Source organism: Castanea sativa, chromosome 9 (assembly GCF_040712315.1).
Source record: "Castanea sativa cultivar Marrone di Chiusa Pesio chromosome 9, ASM4071231v1".
Lineage (NCBI taxonomy): Eukaryota > Viridiplantae > Streptophyta > Magnoliopsida > Fagales > Fagaceae > Castanea > Castanea sativa.
In genome coordinates this window covers 39,144,630-39,165,416 of record NC_134021.1, presented here as the reverse complement: position 1 = coordinate 39,165,416, position 20,787 = coordinate 39,144,630, and the positions used below count along the sequence as shown (strand labels likewise).

The window sequence follows — 20,787 nt, the reverse complement described above, 5'->3', positions numbered from 1 at the left end:
TTTCAGTTTTTTTTTTTCAAAAAATTTTAACAAAAGTAAATGGAAAGACCTTAATTGAATAAATCGAAACTTAGAAGATTGAAATGAATGAAAATAAAATTAGAGGATTGAAATGAAATTTGAAAAAAAGTTAGATGATCTGTTTTTAATTTTAGCAATAAAAAAGAAAAAGAAAGGGGCTTATTAGGTGAATAAAAAAAAAATCTAAATAAAACCCTTATCGATCTATTCTTTGCCGCATAAATTAGAATTCAGTCACTCAAATCTGGTTGAATACCAGTCGATCTTAATCAAACCACCTATGACCTATGTATCGATCTATACCGTTGTCCCACCGTCTACCTGACGATCTCGTCTACGACATCCTGACTCGGCTGCCAGTGAAATCCTTAATCCGATTCAGGTGCGTTTCCAGATCTTGGTACTGCACAATCACCGACTCCGATTTCATTACCAAACACTTAGACCGAGCAAACTTATTATCCAATAGCAACAATGGTGGTCTGTTATGCAATCCATGTATTACAAATGGTGGTCAATATTCATCTTGCGATTATTTGTGTACGTTTGTTTGCAATACCGACCGCTTATTGACGGAGATTTCTAGGTTTGAATTTCCTTCTTATGATGAATGCTTGGTTGTTTTCTCTAATGGCATTATCTGCCTAGCTAATTATGCCGAAGAATCTAGTCACATATTATATTTGTGGAATCCAAGTATTAGAAAGTTTAAGAGGCTTCTAGCTACTCCCTTGATTCGCCCTTTCGATGGTGCTGCTTTTGGTTTTGGCTATCATTCTCAAAACAATGACTACAAGATTCTGAGATTTGTGTTTTTTCGTAGTTACGGTAGATTAAATGTTCCGCCGGCTGAGGCTGAGATTTACACATTGAGTACGGATTCGTGGAGAAGGGTTGTGATATCGGTGTAGTCATTTTGTGGGACTGGACCTAATGAATCAGTTGATTTTTTTGAATCGTCACTCTGTTTATTCTTTAATGGAGCTTTGCACTCTTTAGCATGTTCTGGGGCTCATTATTTCATTTTGTCCTTTGATGTCAATGACGAGAGATTCCGTAAGATATTGCTGCCTCCAAATTACTTGAATGGAGTTTCTATGTATACTCAATATCTTGCAGTGTTCAAGGGATCGCTTGCTTTGATGGTTTTCGGTGAAGGTGTAGCTGAGAATAGTAAGACATGCCACATATGGGTGATTAAGGAGTATGGTGTGGTCGAGTCTAAGACTAAAAGAAGTGTACCGATGGGAGAATTGGGACACTTTTATGGCTGCACCATCAATGGGGAACTTCTGATTGAGAAGTATGGCCACCATCAGAGCCTTGCATTTGACCCTGAGAGTTTAAATGAGGAAATTCTTAGAATTCCAAGGCCTGAATGGATGATTTACACTGCTAACTTTGTGGAGAGCCTAGTTTTACTTGATGGGCTAAACATCTCATCTCAATCAGAAAATTAGTAAGTTGGGAGTTTCTAGCAAGGTAGTCATCTTTTTTAAGTTCATATTGATAACTAATTTGTTTTGTGGTATTGTATTCAGCTGCTAGAAAGCTTTGTTATCTATGTTTTTTGAATAAATTGAATCTGTTACAATCTTGTATTATCTCTGGGTTTGTTCTAGGCATGAAAGTGTTGCTTTTGATGTAGAAATCTAAAATTTTTATTAAAAAGAAATGGAGCTCTCTGGGGACAATGGCTATTATTTGTAAATTGAATTTTTGTGAGAAATGTTGTGCACATTCTCTAATATGGCGTGACACTTTGAAACATACATTTTTTTTTTTTTTTTTTGTGAGTGTCACTGTGAAACATACGTGCCAACATAATCTCATTTTATTGGTCATAACTTAATGAGTACTAGTTTTGGAGTCAGATTGACAATTAAAATTTGTTTTGCCTATAAACTGTTGATTCTTTGTAACGGGTATACAACTAGCAACCGTGCTTCTCTCTCAAATGGTACGTAGAAATGAGTTATCTTACTACTATGCTTGTAGAAAATCATTTGATGCATGCGTTGGATGCATGAGATATTGTCAAAGCCAAAAAGAGGCTTTTGGAAGGACTGCTTTCTAACAAATTAAAAGCAGCCACTGTAGAATATAAGAAATGAACAATCGGGATGAAATAACTAATTCTGTGTCGCCTTCACTTTCTACTTATTGACAATCTGATTTATCAATGTTATTTATCTTCAAAAATAAAATTCTATTCCCAAAATTTATGGCTACAAATGTACATTATCTTCCCCATCTTGAAATCATGAATGTAAACCTAGTCAATATTATCTGGGTTTTTTCCCCTTAGCTTCATTCTACTCAAATTATCTAAGCTTCCTTAAGCTAGTATATTGTATCAAAACTAATATGGTGTATTCTATGACTTCCAAAGAGTCAATGGTGCCACGGGTCATATTCAATGTCGAGGAGACCGAGGCAATTCCGAGAGGAACATACTCTTGGACGGCAAGGCCAGGGAGGCGAGCCTTGGCCATGTCGATGGCACATTACTAGAGGAGGTTGCACTGTAGAGGAAGGGCTTCAGAGAAGGAGTTTGTCCTGTCGTGTCTGAAGGGATGATAGCTACCACCACATTTATTATACCTCACCAAACCCTCTGGCTGCATTTATGTGGAGATGACCCCTGAACAGTGCTGTTTTGGTAGCCGTAACTCACAGAAGATTTGGGGGAATGTCTAATGGGACAAGCACTCGAGTAGTGGCCTACATGATCAACAAATGGAGGGCCAATATCAAGAGAAAGAGGCTATATAACGTAAGAAATCCTCCAGGAGAAGGGGATGATCTGAAAATCTATGGAGAAAACACTGTAGCAACAAGAACTGAAATTGTAACCAAGTCTAAATGAAATATATTCAAGAACTACTCTCCTCGGACTTTGCCGAGGAGGGATTTCCTTGCATAAATCTTGTTTTTCTTTACTTTCTTTCCATCTTTAATCCATTATAAGCGTTGTTCAATTAATTGAAATCTAGTTTTTAGCTCACTCTTTACAAATTCATTGTGTTGGGCTCTATGGACCTTAATCCCATTACCTCTTGGGCTTAGGATCCAAATCGCGCCCTTACAATTATTATTATTATTATTATATCCACAATAGCATGGTTACTTACACTACTATAAAACTCGAAGAGTCGAAAGGTATATTTACAAGTAGATTATTGTATTAACTATTAAACTAGAAGAATCTTATAATTGGGTAACTTAATACTATAATTTACTTGTAAATCTTCCTTTAGACTCTTCTGGTATTATAGGTATTTTCTTTTATTTTTTCCATTCGGTCTAAAACTTAGAACATTATCTCTACCTTATTTTTAAACTTTATTCCACATTACTTTACTTATTTCTTAAAAAAAATACAAATAGTTATTTATATATCACTTTTAAACATTATAACATTAAACAATTAATAAATAAATAAAAAAGAGCATTATTACACGCGCAAAGTGCGTGTGATAAGTCTAGCAGATAGATAACACGATTACTTGTTTGGATTTCATCATTTTGCATACTAAAGTATCCTCACAAAAATTCTTAAACTCTCTAAAATATCCATATTTTTTAGTTAAATAATTTTAAATTTAAAAAACACAAATAGGTTGAAAGAGTGTTGATGCCAACTTTTGACAAAAGGGCCCAATGGTAGAAGAAGCCCAATAATATGAAAAAGATGGGGAGAAAAAAATAGTAAAGTAAAGACAAGTAAGCCAAAATGGCAGGTGTGGGGACTCGAGGACCAAGGATGAGGACTCGAGGACCAAGGATGAAAACTCGAAGACCAAAGATGAGGACCCGAGGACCCGAGGATGAGGTGTGATTGGCCGCATTAAATAAGGAACACCAGCTTTATTAGTTGCATTGATGTGGAGGTGACCTAAATAGTACAAATTACAGCTAAGGAGCCTCTTTCCACTACCGTCTACAAGTAAGTGTACAAGTGTCAACAAAAGAATATAGTTAGGTGAGAGATGAAGGGTGGAGATAACAAAGGCAAGGAGTATAAATAAGGATGAAGGTGGTTAGGAATGGAGGTGGTTCTGGGCTGGAGGAAAGAAAGATAGAGAGAATAGTGACCATTAAGTGTAATAATCCTTCCTCGGGAGAAAGCTGAAAGCAAGTATTTACTATTTAAGAGAAATCCTCAAGGCATGAATGTCTTTTATTGTTGTGTTCCCTCTCTACAAATTCTTTGTTTTGAGCCTTGAATTATTGGGTTTACTTTAGGCTTTTGGGCTTGTGCATGATTTTTGGTCCTTACAGCAGGAATAATGGTCAACAAGCTCACAAATAATATAAGTGATCAGGAAGAAGCAAATGAGTCGAGGAAAGCCCAATGAATGAAGTTAGTAAACCCATGGGAATAGTAAGAGGTAGAAAAGAATTAGTAACCCCGAAGAAATTAGGGTAGCCCAAGAAATGAATTAATAAATTCATAGGGCAGGCATAAAAGCCAACAAGCCCGAAAGCCCAAAAGAAGAAAGAATGTAAGAAATTGATTGGTAGGAGTTTCAGCTCGTAAGCCCAAAGGTAGAAAACGAAGTAAAAGGATAAGTGATATCATAGTAGGAGCAGTGCAATGACGTGGCGGGTGCACCAGGTAGCCCACAGGCATAGGGAAGAATGGAGTATGGGCCAAGTAAGAGGGATAGAGCTTGCACCCAAGCAATGCCCAGTCCAAAGAGGAGATGAGATGCAGAGAATGAAAGCCCGAAGGCCCATGTGTCTTTCACACCGCAAGAGTTAAACAGATACTAGAACATATATCAAAACCAAACAAACCTGGAGGCAATGACAAATGCATGAAGGCCAGAAAAGCAATGGACTCAGATGGAAGTAGAGCATGCACACAAGACTCAAGCACCACCTACCTGTACCCAGCCAATACAAGGGAGGTGGGCCACGGGTCAGAGGTATGAAAATGTGTGGTCTAGCGATGGGAAGAAGGGGGAGCTTATTTTGGGGTTCCCGCTCAAGCTTTTTTGGGGAGAAATGTCCTGCTGGGGTGACATCTCATCTAAAAGAAGAAAACATGAGCTAGAATCACTAGATACATGCCATAGAAGTTGGTAAGGGATAAGTTTAGCTCTTATTCGGATGAGAATATTAAGAGAGGTAAGAGACAAAACCAAAACCTTTTTGATTGGGAATGAAGCGTGTTGTAACCTACGCAATGTAATGGTAGTGGCTAGGCAGACGGCGGACTAGTGGGCAGTTAAGGGGTAAAAATGGTAAATCTTGTCATGACATGCAATAAAAAATGCCATAGACGTGCATAGTGAGAAGGGGGAGAGGGGAACAATGGCAAATAAAAGAAAGAAAGATAGAAAGAAAAGAAAGTAGAGTAAACAAAGAAATAAAAAAAGGAAGGAAAAACACATAAATCCCAAAAGAAAAGAAGAAACATGTGTGATAGGAGCAAAAACATGTATCAATAGGGTACACATTTCTCTCTTTCTCAATAGACCCACTCTCTGATAAACTAAGAATTCAAAATTAAGCTATCTAGGTCATTTTCCCAAAGTGTGTAACTTCTACGGCAGGAGTTCCCCCTGAGGTTACCCACATTAGAGATCGGTTCCATTTTGGGCTTGTGTCTGCTGAAGAGCTAAGTCCATTCCTTTGGCGGACAAACCCTATTTCTTTGTTTTGGTTGATTAATGACTAACTTGTTATCTTACTGCTAAAATTTTTGCTGTGCCCTTGTTATTCGTAATCATATTGCTCTATCCTCTTTTGCTGTGTTATTGTTATTAGTAGAAATGTTTTAGTTATTTTGCTGTATTGTGCTTCTTGTTGTAAAATCTGTAGTAATTTTTTCTACTGTGAGCACGCGGTATGTTCAAGGTTCCTGCCAGGACACGTTTGTATGGGGATAACCCAACTTGCTCACAAATTGGCCTAAGGTGTGTTTTAGTTAGGCCAAAACACAAAAAAGACCCACTACAACAAGCTATCATTAGACTAAGGGTGCGTTTGTTTCGACAGTAAAACAATTCCGGAAAATGTTTTCAGGAAAAGAAAATATTTTCGGGAAAGGAAAATATTTGTAGATGTTTGGTGGCATTTTAAAAAATACTTTGGAAAATATTTTCAAGTGTTTGGTAATATTCTGAAAATGTAAATTAATTACTGATTTCTCATATTTTCTCAACCATTTTCTCACATTCCAAACAAATTTTATAATACAACATTACAATCCATCAACTTCTGAACAAACAAAAATCAAATAAAACACCAAATCAAATTAAACTGAGAGAGGGAGGTGAGACAGGGAGGAGGAAGAGCGAGATCGGTGGGTGAGATCGCGCCTCGATCTCGCCCTGCGTGAGCTCGACGGCGCGAGATCGCACGTCGATCGCGCACGTCGATCTCGCCCGGCGCGAGATCGCACGTCGATCTCGCCCGGCGCGAGCTCGACGGCGGGCCTTTGGGTTGAGGACGGCGTGATCTTGGCTTCACCGGCGATCTCCCTCTAGCTCTCTCTCTCTTTTCTGGTGTGGGTTGTTGCTCTCTCCCTCTCCTTCTCTTTCTCTGTTTTCCAACGGAAAACTCAATTTGAAGGTAAAATACACATGGAAAATATTTTTCAGGTGAGGAGGGCAAATTTTACGGTCAATGGTTCCTCTTTTCCGTTTGACCAAATTTTCCGGTGTTGCCAAACACCCGCAAATGCTGAAAACATTTTCCGGAATTACTTTACTGTCGAAACAAACGCACCCTAAGACATCAATCAGTTTTTGGTATAGCGGGGATTGAGCCCCAAATCTCTTAAACAATCATAAGAGACTTTATCAGTTGAGCTAACTAGAACTCACAAGTTCCTAAGTCTGATCTTGGTGTAGACGGGGATGGGAATCTTTTAAACAACCACGAAAAATTTTGCCAGTTAAGCTAACTGGAACTCACAAGTTCTTAAGCCTGATCTTGGTGTAGGCAGGGATGGAAATCTTTTAAACAACCACGAAAATTTTTGCCAATTAAGCTAACTGGAACTCACAAGCTAACTGGAAATCGTTTTGATTTTTTTTTTTTAATCTTAATTTGGGTAAATTAATAAAAGAAAATGGCCTTATTAGGTCCATGAAAAAAACTATCTAAATAAAACCCTTATCGATCTTATCGATCAATTCTTCGCCGCATAAATTAGAATTCAGAAACCCAAATCTAGTTGAATACCAGTCGATCTTAATCAAACCACCGATGTATCGATCTGTACTGTTGTCCCACCGTCTCCCTGACGACCTCGTCTACGACATCCTGACTCGGCTGCCAGTGAAATCCTTAATCCGATTCAGGTGCGTTTCCAGATCTTGGTACTGCACAATCACCGACTCCGATTTCATTACCAAACACTTAGACCGAGCAAACTTATTATCCAAGTCCAATAACAACAATGGTTGTCTGTTATGCAATCCATATAGAAATGGTCAATATTCATCTTGCGATTATTTGTGTACGTTTGTTTGCAATACCGACCGGACATTGACGGAGATTTCTAGGTTTGAATTTCCTTCTTATGATGAGTGCTTGGTTGGTTTCTCTAATGGCATTATCTGCCTAGCTAATTATGCCGATGAATCTAGTCACATATTATATTTGTGGAATCCAAGTATTAGAAAGTTTAAGAGGCTTCTAGCTACTCCCTTGATTGGCCCTTTCGATAATGCTGCTTTTGGTTTTGGCTGTCATTCTCAAAACAATGATTACAAGATTCTGAGATTTGTGTTTTTTCGTACCTATTGCGGAGTAAAATTTCCGCCTGCTGAGGCTGAGATTTACACATTGAGTACTGATTCGTGGAAAAGGGTTGTGATATCGGTGGAGTCATTTTGTGGGACTGGACCTAATGAATCAGTTGATTTTATTGAATCGTCACTCTGTTTGTTCTTTAATGGAGCTTTGCACTCTATAGCATATTCTCAAAATCATAATTTCATTTTGTCCTTTGATGTCAATGACGAGAGATTCCGTAAGATATTGCTGCCTCCAAATTATTTGAATGGAGTTTCTGTGTATACTCAATATCTTGCAGTGTTCAAGGGATCGCTTGCTTTGATTGTTTTCGGTGAAGGTGTAGCTGAGAATAGTAACATATGCCACATATGGGTGATGAAGGAGTATGGTGTGGTCGAGTCTTGGACTAAAAGAAGTGTACCGATGGGAGAAGTTGGATGCTTTTTTGGCTGCACCATCAATGGGGAACTTTTGATTGAGAAGTATGGCCTCACTCAGAGCCTTGCATTTGACCCTGAGAGTTTAAATGAGGAAATTCTTAGAATTCCAGAGCCTGCATGTATGATTTACACTGCTAACTTTGTGGAGAGCCTAGTTTTACTTGATGGGCTAAACATCTCATCTCAATCAGAAAGTTAGTAAGTTGGAGTTTCTAGCAAGGTAGTCATCTTTTCTAAGTTCATATTGATAACTAATTTGTTTTGTGGTGTTCTATTCAGCTGCTGGAAAGCTTTGTTATCTATGTACTTTGAATAAAATGAATCTGTTACAATCTTGTATTATCTCTGGGTTTGTTCTAGGCATGAAAGTGTTGCTTTTGATGTAGAAGTCTAAAAATTTTATTAAAAAAATATGGAGCTCTTTGGGGACAATGGCTATTATTTGTAAATTGAATTTTTGTGAGAAATGTTGTGCACATTCTCTAATATGGCGTGACACTTTGAAACATACATTTTTTTTTTTGTTTTTGTGAGTGTCACTGTGAAACATATGTGCCAACATAATCTCATTTTATTGGTCATAACTTAATGAGTACTAGTTTTGGAGTCAGATTGACAATTAAAATTTGTTTTGCCTATAAACTGTTGTTTTTGACTGATATACGACTAGCAACCGTGCTCCTCTCTCAAATGGTATGTAGAAATGAGTTATCTTACTACTATGCTTGTAGAAGATCATTTGATGCATGCGTTGGATGCATGAGATGCTGTCAACGCCAAAAAGAGGCTTTTGGAAGGACTGCTTTCTAACAAATTAAAAGCAACCACTGTAGAATATAAGAAATTAACAATAGGGATGAAATAACTAATTCTATGTTGCCTTCACTTTCTACTTATTGACAATCTGATTTATCAATGTTATTTATCTTCAAAAATAAAATTCTATGCCCAAAATTTATGGCTTCAAATGTACATTATCTTCCCATCTTGATATCATGAATGTAAACCTAGTCAATATTATCTGGGTTTTATCCCCTCAGCTTCATTCTACTCAAATTTTCTAAGCTTCCTTAAGCTAGTATATTGTATCAAAACTAATATGGTGTATTCCATGACTTCCAAAGAGTCCATGGTCATTCCTTGATCTATATCATCTGTTTGGAAATATGTAGTGGCATGCATGGCAACTTGTATCTTTTAGAGGTGAAGTGTTTATCTTTTGGGAAAATTTCTTCAACAATTAACATAAATCGAGACTAAAAAATATGTGATAGGGTGTTTGGTTCTGAACAATATATTTTAATGGCTTATGGGTTGTCTGAATCTACCATTCTTATTCAAATACTAATGTTGTGCTATGTTCCTACAAAACTTCCAAAATAGTTAGCCATTGTATAAGAATTTTAGCAGTAAAAGCATATTGCACAGACATCACTAGCACCATCAACAAGTTTAAATAATTATCAAGAAATTTTCTTTAGGTTGGCAACCAAATAATTATGAGGTAGGATCCAAATTGAGGAAAATACTTAAAACGAAACTATGCATTGGATGGCAATCACTTTTGTGGAGTATTATGGTATTTAAGGGATTTCTGGCTTTGATTAATTTTGGTGAAGGTGAAGCAATTGTAGGGAGTGAGATATGTTGCATATGGGTCATGGAGTATGGTTGCATTGAATCTTGGACTAAACAAGTTGTACTACCACTACATCAAGTTTCTTAGTTCTTTGGGTTTGTTAACAATGATGAAATTCTAATTGACAGATTTGGCAGGCTTGTGTCTTTAAACTCTTAGTATCTATATGAGTGCAATCTGGGTATCATATAAGCCAACATAGATTTTATATACAACTACTTACATGGAGAGTTTAGTTTTACTTCATGGGGCAAATGCAAATTCTGTGAATTCGGAGAAGAAAAGTCATTTTTCGTAGCATACGAAAGGTATTGGAAGATTTTTTTTCATCTTATTCAACATGAAGCAAATAATTTGTTCTTGTGCCCTTTGTTTCCTATTGCTATACGTTTGAAGTATTCCTTTATGTTTAGATTGTTATTCATGTGACAATCCCCAGCTCTTCAGCTTGGGATATAATTAGACTCGAGCATCCTCATGTTCAGCGGTGGAAATTGATTTGGTTCCCAAACTCCATTCCAAAACCTTCGTCCTTCATTGGCTCTCTCTTAAGAATAGGTTGTCTTCCTATGATTCTCTATTGGGAGTATAAGGGTTATGTCCCTTGTGTTTTATGCATAAATCAACTAGAGAACAAGGACCATTTATTATTTCAATTCCTTTTATCTAAAAGAATTTGGGTTCATGTGAGGCATTTGTGCCTAGGAAATAACCCTTGCTTTTGTTCGAATGTTGTTATCCAAATATAATGGTGTATAAATGATATGAATGATGAGAGATTTAATATCAGAACTCAAAAGCTGGCACTTTCTGCTGCTATATATCATCCATGGCTTCAAAGAAATGCTTGCACTTACAACGGTTCTATTAAATTCGAGGAAGTGATCTTTAAGACAATTAAGTTGGATATCAAGGTCTGAGTTGATTTCTGCGAGGAGTGAAGGCTTTGCCAGTCAGTAAGTTAATTTGTGTTAATTGGGATGACTCTGCCAATGTATTTGTTCCTTGTTTGTCCTGTGAAAGTTGTAACAGGTTTTGCTTTGTTGTTGGTTAGTTCAGATCTTTGTTGGTTGTTTCTTCCTCCGTTTCCCTGTTAGAATTGTGGTTGGTGTGGTGTTATTTTGTATCCTGTTTGTTTTCCTCAGCTTTTAGGTTGTGTGCCTTCTGTACAATAGTTAGTAGTCCTTGGCGGCTTGTTCAATGAATTATTCATTCCAAAAAATTGATTCAACACAATTTCATTTCATTTGTGTTGTTGTGACTCAAAGTTGTGCAGAAAAAATGGATATGCTTAAGCTCTTAGGCTGAAACCTGATAAGTTTTCCATTAGATAAGGGCGGAATAGAAAATAAGTTGTACTCTTTATATAGTTGGTAGAGATCCTGTTTTAGCTCCTTCAAATTGGAAGTAATTATTGATTTTCCTAAACCACTCCCCACCTCTCTTAAGGATATCAAACTTGTAGTTGAATGCTCTAATTTTATATCAGTTTGCTGTTTGGAATTTTCTTCCTTTTCTTTCTTTTGGGGTGAATCCTCTAGTGAAAGTCATGATTTTTGGAATGTCTAGGTTCACAACAACCAACTTACCTTTAAAATAAAATAAATGGACATGCAATTTATGCACTCTCATGTCACTTGTTGAAAATATTATGTTATTAGACCATTTCATGAACCATAGCTCTCACAATATGTGGGTATTATAGGTGTATGGGGGCTTGTTACGAGATTATCTCATAAGATACTTTTCTTATTTTTTATATTTTGAGAGTTTCACAATCTATACTTTTCTTATTTTTTATATTTTGAGAGTTTTACAATCTATGGCATCCGCTTCTGATGATAACTCTTTATTATTAGACCAAGATACCAATCGGTTTTTGGAGTAGGCGGAAATTGAACTTTAGATCTTTTATTCAACCATCAGAGACTTTACCAGTTAAGCTAACTGGAACTCACGCTTTCCTTATTTGTTGATATCAAGTAAGCGGAACATGTGCAGATTGGCTTAACTATTGGTCTTCATCATTTATGGAGAGAGAAATAAAATAATTTAGAATGGGGAGTAAAGCATGAGATATAAATTTTAAAGCTTGTCATGGCTAATGTGACTGAAGGTATTAGCCACAAATTAACACAAACCTCAATATTTTTTCAGTTATCCTTCAGTCAAAACAATGACCGACTATATTATCATAAGATGATGACAATGTATTGTTGAACCCAAGTCTTAGAGAGTTGAAAGTGGTAGCTCTTGCTTGATTGAAACTTATCCAAGCTTTTGCAGATCTTGTGTTCTAAGACAATAAACCATTATCAGCTGTGGCCAACATTTACAAATTGAGTATTGATTCATGGACAGGGCATGCAATATTGGTGGAGTCATTTAGTTGGTCTGGATCAAATGGATCAACTGATTATGAATCTGAATCACCCAGTTTATTTTTTAATGGAGCTTTGCACTTTTTAGCATATTTTCGGCTCCATAGGTTCATTTTGTCCTTTGACGTCAATGATGAGAGATTCTGTGAGATATTTCTGCCCCAAAATCACTTAGATGAATCTTTTCTATATTTTGAATGTCTTGTAGTGTTCAAGAAATCGTTGGCTCTGATTGTCTTTGGTATTGGTGGAGTTCTAACTATGGATTGTGACATGTCACATATGGGTGATGAAGGAGTACGGTGTGGTCCGGTATTGGACTAAATAATGTGTACCAATAAAAGGAGCTACAAAATTCTTTGGCTGCACTCTTAATGGAGAGCTCTTGATTTAAAAGATAAAGGATTTTCAAAAAATAATTATTTTATTTGACCCTGAGAGTTTAAAGGAGAATATTCTTACAATTCCAGTGCCTGCATGTATGATTTACACAGATAATTTAGTGAGGAGCTTAGTTTTACTTGATGAGGGTAAACATCTCATCTGAATATGAAAATAAGTTGGAGTTTCTAGGTAGACAGTCATCTTTTTGATATTCATATTGACTAGTCATTTATTGTTTCGTGTTAAGCTACTAAGAAGTTTCTATTTATTTATGTATTTGCAGATAAGTGCATCTGTGCATCTGTGAGCATCCACAGCAGTGGAGCTAAAAATTTAGCTATTTGGCATCACAAAAAAGTTATTTTATCTATTTTATCTACGCATATGTTACAGCAGTTGATCTATTTTAGCTTTCAATACAATAAAATAATATAAACATCACAATAAAACAAGATATCTACTACAATAAAATAATATATCCACCATAATAACATAACAGTGCCGGCTCAAGGCCTAGGCAACTTAGGCCTAGGCCTAAGGCCCCACAGCCTAAAAAAAAATCCCTACTAAAAAAAGGCCCCACTTCTATTCGTGATGGCCCAAAATTTTATAAAAATATAACATTTTTTAAATAATTAGTACTTTTTTTTAAAGTGATGTTAAAGATACCACAAATTTTACTATAGGTTTAAATTTAAATTTAACTAACATGTCACCAATCACATAACAAATTAATTCAAACACAAATAAATTAAGTTGTTGAATTTCATCAATTACAGTCATTATCACATTATATTGTGAACATTTTGCAGTATCTTTAGTATTTTTCTTTTTCATTTCTAACAAGGTTTCCAAAATAGGAGACCAATAGAAATTAAAACCAATTGAAACCCTAAAATGTTTCAAAAAAAATGCTGCAAATATGATATATCATCAATGATGACTAATCTCTTCTAATAGTTTGAGATATTAATTTTTGTAAACTAATATCCTACAAAGCCACGCACCAAATAATATTTATCTATCTCTTTCTCTTAAAAAGAATATATAAATTAAAATTTAGGTTACAATTGTACTTAACTATGCATAGTTATATATCCAAGTTAAAGTAAGTTTAAAAAAAAAAAAAAAATTCTAGTTCTTTTTGTTTAAATTTATAGTTCAACTATGATATTCAATCCTCTGTATGAAATTAACCTTAGTCTAATTATTATTATTCATCAATTTCTATATTTACATCAAATTAATCTTAATTTAATTAATATTATATATATATATATATTTAATTAATGTTTATATATAAAAAGGCCTTACATAAAATTTCCGCCTTAGGCCCTAAATTTTGTTGGGCCGGCCCTGTAACATAATACATCTACTACACATAATTATTGCACACAACCATCACAGCCACACACATAACCACACCACCACCACCACCACCACCACCAAATAATATCCACCACATCTACTACACACAACCATTGCACACAACCACAAGTTAACTATTAAAAATGTTTTGCCTGCAAACTCTTGATTCTTGGGGTACCCATAATTTTGAAAATTTTTCTACGGACTATGCTCATTAATCTTGGTAGGAGTGAGAAGTTTTCAATTTTGTGTCATTTGCATTTCGCTACTAAGAAAACTATGATTCACAAGAGATTTAATTAAACAGCTTCAAGAATTATTATGATGAAAGTTGTTCTCAAATTCTAATTGAATCTTTTCTGTTAATTATTTGCCGTACTCTTGCATGAAAAGGAAGAGGTGAAGAGCAGATTGGCCAAGACAAAAATGCAAAGTTGCAGAGGTAATCTGGTCCAACATCTTGTGTCTTGTTCTAGATCAAAGATCTTTTTTAAAACTGTGTTTATGTGAAATGCAGATGAATTAAAACATAATTATGCATGATAGCCAATTATTTAACCACCCTGTCAAAGCCGGGCTTGTTAACGGCCGAGGATGTACCATATCTTCCCCATCTTGACATCATGAATGTTAACCTAATTAATTATAGGGGCTTTTCCCCCCTAAACTTCTTTATACTCAAATTAATCAAGCTCTCTTATGCATGGTATATTGTATAAAAACTAAAAAGTTGTATGGCCAAGATGTCAATATTCATAGCCTAGATATTTATCATCTATTTGGACTAGTGGATGCATGGCACATTGTAACTTTGGCGAAACTATATAATTGGTTTCTGAAGTTTACCTTGTGAGCACTATTGGTCCCTCAAGTTTAAAAAATTAACAATGTTAGTCCTTTTGTTATTTGTCATGAGTGTTAATGCCTATGTGGCTAACGGAACATTGACATATCTTCATTTTAATTGATGTGGCTTATATATTAAAATGCTAAAACTATTTCAAGATTTACACTATTACTACAAGATCTCTACAAACGTGTAACTATGACACAAGCTATTTTGAAGAAAAACTTACAAGTCAATTTTAAGTTAAGAATCTATTCATATTTAAAAAAAAGAAGTAAAACACCAAAACATTTTGAAAAAAAAAAAAAAAAAATTTCACTACCAGCATCTCTTCATTGACCACCAACCCGGTTAAAGCTGGACTATCTATCTCAGGCGATGTTCTACCAAAAACTCTCCAGATCTTTTTATTTATTATTATTATTATTTTTTATTACTTTCTTTCTTTTGGATGTTTTTATGCTTTTTGAAGGATGAAATTTTTTATTTGATCATTAAGATTTGGATCTTTTGGGGGTGATAGATTGTGAGCAAAGGAGGAGCATAGATTAAAAAAAAAAAAAAAAAGAAAAGAAAAGAAGGAAGGAACGAAGTTTTTGTAACCTGGTTTGCAGGTGAAGGCAGATTCTTTGTAATTTGTAATGGCCACTATTCATTGGCTTCTAAGAAACCCATTACTTCTTCATTATCATCATCATCTCCCTTTTCTCTCTGGTGCTAGTCTAAGTGCAAGTAACCAAGGATTAGAGCTTGAAGTGATACCGGTGATGAGAAAAAGGAATTAACACTAACACTAAACAAAAAGACTAATATTAAAAAAAAGAAAAAGAAGAAGAAATGCCACATCAATTAAAAAGATCCCACATCAATGTATTGTTATCCACATAGGTATTAACACTAATGGCAGCTAACAAAAATACTAACACTGTTCATTTTTTAAACTTAAGGGACCAATAGTGCTCACTTGAAATTTAAGAGACCAATTGTGCTTATAGTGTAAATTTCAGCGACCAATAGTGCAGTTTTGCTTGTAGCTTTAGACGTGGATTGTTATCTATTGAGAGAATGTTTTCAACATTCTTCATAAATGAAGACTATAAGTCTATGACCCTGTGTTTGGGTTCCGTACTTTTAAACAGGATTTGGGCTCAATGTAGTATTTTAAATCCCACAATTTTAAGTTACACTATCATAATAATAAAATGAGAATAAAACCTCTCTCCAAATATAAATTAGGGTAAATTTCAAGTTTGGTCTCTAACCTTTACACTTCAATCCCTAATGTTTTATGTAGGGACATTGGGCCTAGTAATTTATAAAGGATGGCCCAAAATATCTCTTGGGCTAAAAGCCCAATCTGAGGACATCAAATGATCTAGGGGTGTGTGAATGTACCTCGTAAAGAAAATACTAGGTAAAGATGTGATAACGTATGAATAATTATGTCTGAGGAAGGCTTTGTCCTCGGATAGTAAAGCCGAGGTAATAGAAAGAGAGGTTTGACATCCCCAAGCTATGTTATAGAAATTCCTATGGCTTCAGGAAAACACGGTACACGTGGAAGACAATAGAAAGGGCGGTGGAAAATCTAAGGTAAAGCTGCTACCACCACCCACACATTAAAGACTCTGCAATTGATATATTGACTGCATTAATGGAGAAATGGGACCTGAGCATGAGGTTTGGAACTTGGTCCCTGACCCTAGAGGACTTCAGGGAAATTTGATGGGACAAGTATCTAAAACCAGCGTTATAACCATGAGGTGAAAGATGAGAAGGGGAGGAACAGGAAGTTTAAATAAGAGAAGTGACATTCGGAAGAAGGGGAGACTTTTCTTTGAAAAGAGAAATAATAGTATAAACAATTGTAATCGACCTTAAGAAACAACATTATAAACTATCCTCGGATACAATTCGAGGAGGAGCTTTTATTCATATTATTACAGATAACTCCTTATTTGTGCCATTGGGCCCAAAGCCCTTTCTTTCTTTTTTGTTTAAACCACCTTTGAAATCTAGATTTCGAGCCCACTCTCTACAAATTTATTGTAAAAAGGCCTTTCAAGCCCTTTCCCTTTTGATTGTGGATCGGGAGTTCGAATTGTGTCCTTACAATTGGCGCCGTCTGTGGGAATTTAGTCTTTGAAGAGGTTTAAAACATCATGGTGGGATTAGGACCACAACACCGTGCAAAGTCTGTGGGCTCCCAGCACGAGGATCACTCCTTGCATCCTGAGCACGAAGAGAACCGGGAAGGTAGTGTGCATACTACGCACACTACCAGAAGTCGGAGTCATTCATAAGGGGGAAGTAGAGTTCTTCATGAGGAAAATACCAAGGCCATGCATAAAGAAATTGACAGCTTAAAAAGGAAATTACGTCACGAGAGGCAAAGGCGAACTCTTTCTGTCTCCGATCCCTCTTCGGAGGGTTTCGAGGATGACAATTACAAGCAGAGGTCCAGAACTCCCCCAGATGAATCTTTCTCTTGCGAGGAAGACAACCTGCATGGGCGGCAGGGTAGGAACTATTCTTCTAGGGGCTTGAGAAATGATGCAATGGGCAGGGCGTTGCACCAAATCTCCAAGTCACCCTTCACACGCAAGTTAGAGGAAGGGAGGCTACCTCGGCACTTCACACAACCGGCCTTCACTATTTACAATGGCCGAACGGATCCTGTGGAGCATGTGAGCCATTTCAGCCAAAAAATGGCAGTACATTCCAAGAATGAGACTTTGATATGCAAGATTTTTCCCTTTAGCCTGGGGCCCGTGGCCATGAGATGGTTTGATGGCTTGAGGGCAAGCTCTATCAATTCTTTCAAGGAACTTACTAGGGTATTTGCCTCTCGTTTCATCACATGCTGTAGAGTTCCTCGGCCTTTGGATTCATTATTATCCATGGCCATGAGGGAAGGGGAAACTCTGAGAACGTATTCAGACAGGTATTGGGAGATGTTCAATGAAATTGATGGGGACTTCGATGATGCGGCGATAAGGACCTTCAAGGTCGGCCTACCTACAGAGCATGACTTGAGGAAATTTTTGACAAAAAAGCCTGTCAGAAGCGTGCATCGGCTCATGGATCGCATCGATGAGTACAAAAGGGTTGAGGAAGATCAACAGCAAGGAAAGGGCAAGGCAAAGGTTATCTCTCAAGAGAGGAGGGATTTCAGGTCGGACAGATACAACAACAACAGGCCTGCAAGGGATTTTTCCAGACAAGCTGGTCCTACGGCCCTACAGGTGGTCAACACCGTTTTCAAGGAACTGATGCAGCAGCTGTCGGAGAAAATCAGGCATGAGTCATACTTCAAGTGGCCCAATAAGATGGCAGGGGACCCTTTAAGACGCAACCAAAATCTTCATTACCATTATCACCAGGAGAGGGGTTATACCACCGAGGATTGTCGAACTCTGTGGAATCATTTGAAGCAATTGGTTAAGGAGGGAAAGTCAAAGCAATTCCTATATCAACCTAATGGGCAAGGAAACCACTCAGGGGCGGCAAACCACGGTGGTTCTTCGTCAAGGCCTCCTCTAGGTACAATCAATGTTATTTTCGCGGCACCTGGAAGGACTGGCTCAACTCCTTTTAGGGTGATGTCTGTGGCTCGAACCTTGGTCGAGGAATCAAGGGATCAGCTGAAGAGGATTAAGGCGAATATCCTACTAGTTTTGGGTTTCTCAGAAGAGGACAAAATCGGGACTATCCAGCCACATGATGATGCCTTAGTTGTTACCCTAAGAATAGGGAATTATGATGTGAAGAGGGTGATGGTCGATCAAGGCAGTGGCGCAGATATCATGTACCCTGACCTGTTTAAAGGGTTAAATTTAAAACTTGAAGATCTTATGGCTTATGACTCTCCCTTGATAAGCTTTGAGGGAAAGGCTATCATACCAAAAGGAAAAATTAGGCTGCCTATACAATCAGGCCCAGAGGTGGTAGACGTAGATTTCATTGTAGTGGACGCCTATTCTCCCTATACGGCTATTGTGGCAAGACCTTGGTTGCATGCTTTGGGTGCCGTTTCCTCAACCTTGCATGTCAAGGTTAAATTTCCTTCTGGAGATTAGGTGGTAGAACTGTTTGGGAGTCAGTCTGTGGCTCGACAATGTGTCACGGCTGCAATTCTGGGTTAACTTGAACCGAATTCCTCGACCTCGGCTAGCGAAACGTTGTAGCAATCAAAGCATTTGGCCACTACCAAGGTAGATGAACTTGCATGTGAAGAATTGGAGAGGATTCTCATAGACGATGACCCTGAAAAGTTCTTTCAGGTGGGGGTTCAATTGCCACAAGAGGAGAGGAAAGAGCTGATTTTGTTTTTGAAGAAAAATATGGATGTATTTGCATAGAATGCTTATGAAGCCCCTAGGGTTGATCCGAGTTTCATTTGTCATCATTTAAAATTCAATCCAGCCGTAGTACCAAGGAGGCAACCACCTCGGAGATCCTCCAAGGAGCATTCTGAAGCTGTGAAGGAAGAAGTGCTCAAACTTAAGAAGGCAAGTGCTATCAAAGAAGTTTTTTATCCTGAATGGTTAGCTCATACGGTGGTGGTAAAGAAGAAGAATGGGAAGTGGAGAGTTTGTGTGGATTTCACAGATTTAAACAAAGCTTGTCCGAAGGATTCTTTCCCAATGCCTCGGATTGATCAGTTGGTAGATGCTACTGTTGGGCATCATCGGATGAGTTTTCTTGATGCTTTCCAAGGTTACCACCTAATACCTTTAGTTGTAGAGGACTAGGAAAAGACTGCATTTGTCACTCCTACAGGAAATTATCATTATAAGGTGATGCCCTTTGGTTTGAAGAACGCAGGGGCTACCTATCAAAGGATGATAAAAAGGATGTTTGAGCCACAGTTAGGAAAAACTATTGAGGTCTATGTGAATGATATGGTGGTAAAGATTAAAGCAGTTTTTACGCATTTGGAAGATCTGAGCAACACTTTTCAAAGCTGAGAGAGTATAAATTGCGACTCTATGCCTCTAAATGTTCTTTTGGTGTAGGGTCAGGCAAGTTTCTAAGTTATATGATAACTCATCGGGGAATTGAGGTGAATCCTGCTCAAGTAAAGGCCATTAGCAACTTACACCCACCTCGAAATCCTAAAGAGATTTAGAGACTAACAGGAATGACTACTGCCCTCAACTGATTTATTTCTTGGTCCGCAGACAGATGCAGGCCTTTCTTTCAATTATTGAATAGATGGAAGGGTTTTCAATGGACCGAGGAGTGTGCAGTGGCTTTTCAACAACTTAAAGAATATCTCTCACAACCACCTGTTATGTCTCAACCAGAAATTGATGAAATTCTGTTTGCCTATATTGTAATAGCTAATCATGCAGTAAGTTTGGTTCTTATACGGGATGATGATAACGTACAGAGGCTAGTTTATTACATAAGCAAGTCTCTACATGAAGCCGAGGTAAATTATTTACCACTGGAGAAAGCAATCTTGGCGGTGGTGCATGCTACGCGAAGGCTTCCTCATCACTTCCAATCTCATACAGTTGTTGTCCTAACACAACTCCCTCTTAAGTCTATACTTCGAAGTGCGGATTATACAGGGAGAATTTCCAAATGGGGAACTATCTTAGGGGCTTTCGATATCAAGTATATGCCTCGCACCTCTATAAAGGGGCAAGTCATTGCAAATCTTGTGGCAGAGTTTGCTGAGCCCTCATTAGAAGAGTATATTAAAGGATCAGGCATGGTCAAAAAATCAATAGGCATGATTTTGTGCAAAGAGCCACTGCTGTGGAAAGTGTATGTTGATGGAGCAGCAAACCAAAGAGGATCTGGGGTGGGATTAGTTTTGGTATCCCCTGAGGGAATTACTTTTGAGAAATCTTTGAGATTGGGGTTCTCAGCCACCAACAATGAAGTAGAATATGAAGCCGTCCTCACTGGAATGAACATGGTTTATAAGATGGGAGG

General features: G+C 37.2%; 1 protein-coding gene and 1 pseudogene across 1 annotated transcript; both read left to right on the top strand.

Annotated features, from left to right (window-relative positions):
- Positions 1 to 233: 233 nt before the first annotated feature.
- Positions 234 to 2,948, top strand: LOC142610010 (F-box/kelch-repeat protein At3g23880-like; annotated as a pseudogene).
- Positions 2,949 to 7,152: 4,204 nt separating this feature from the next.
- LOC142609896 (F-box/kelch-repeat protein At3g23880-like) lies at positions 7,153 to 8,702 on the top strand. Its single transcript, XM_075781625.1, has one exon. It carries the CDS (start codon positions 7,246 to 7,248, stop codon positions 8,416 to 8,418), a length of 1,173 nt encoding a protein of 390 aa, XP_075637740.1. The 5' UTR covers positions 7,153 to 7,245; the 3' UTR covers positions 8,419 to 8,702.
- Positions 8,703 to 20,787: the final 12,085 nt, after the last annotated feature.

Bases quoted from the DNA above. Each gene is read 5' to 3' on its own strand.
- LOC142609896 (XM_075781625.1), top strand. From the start codon at position 7,246: ATGTATCGATCTGTACTGTTGTCCCACCGTCTCCCTGACGACCTCGTC.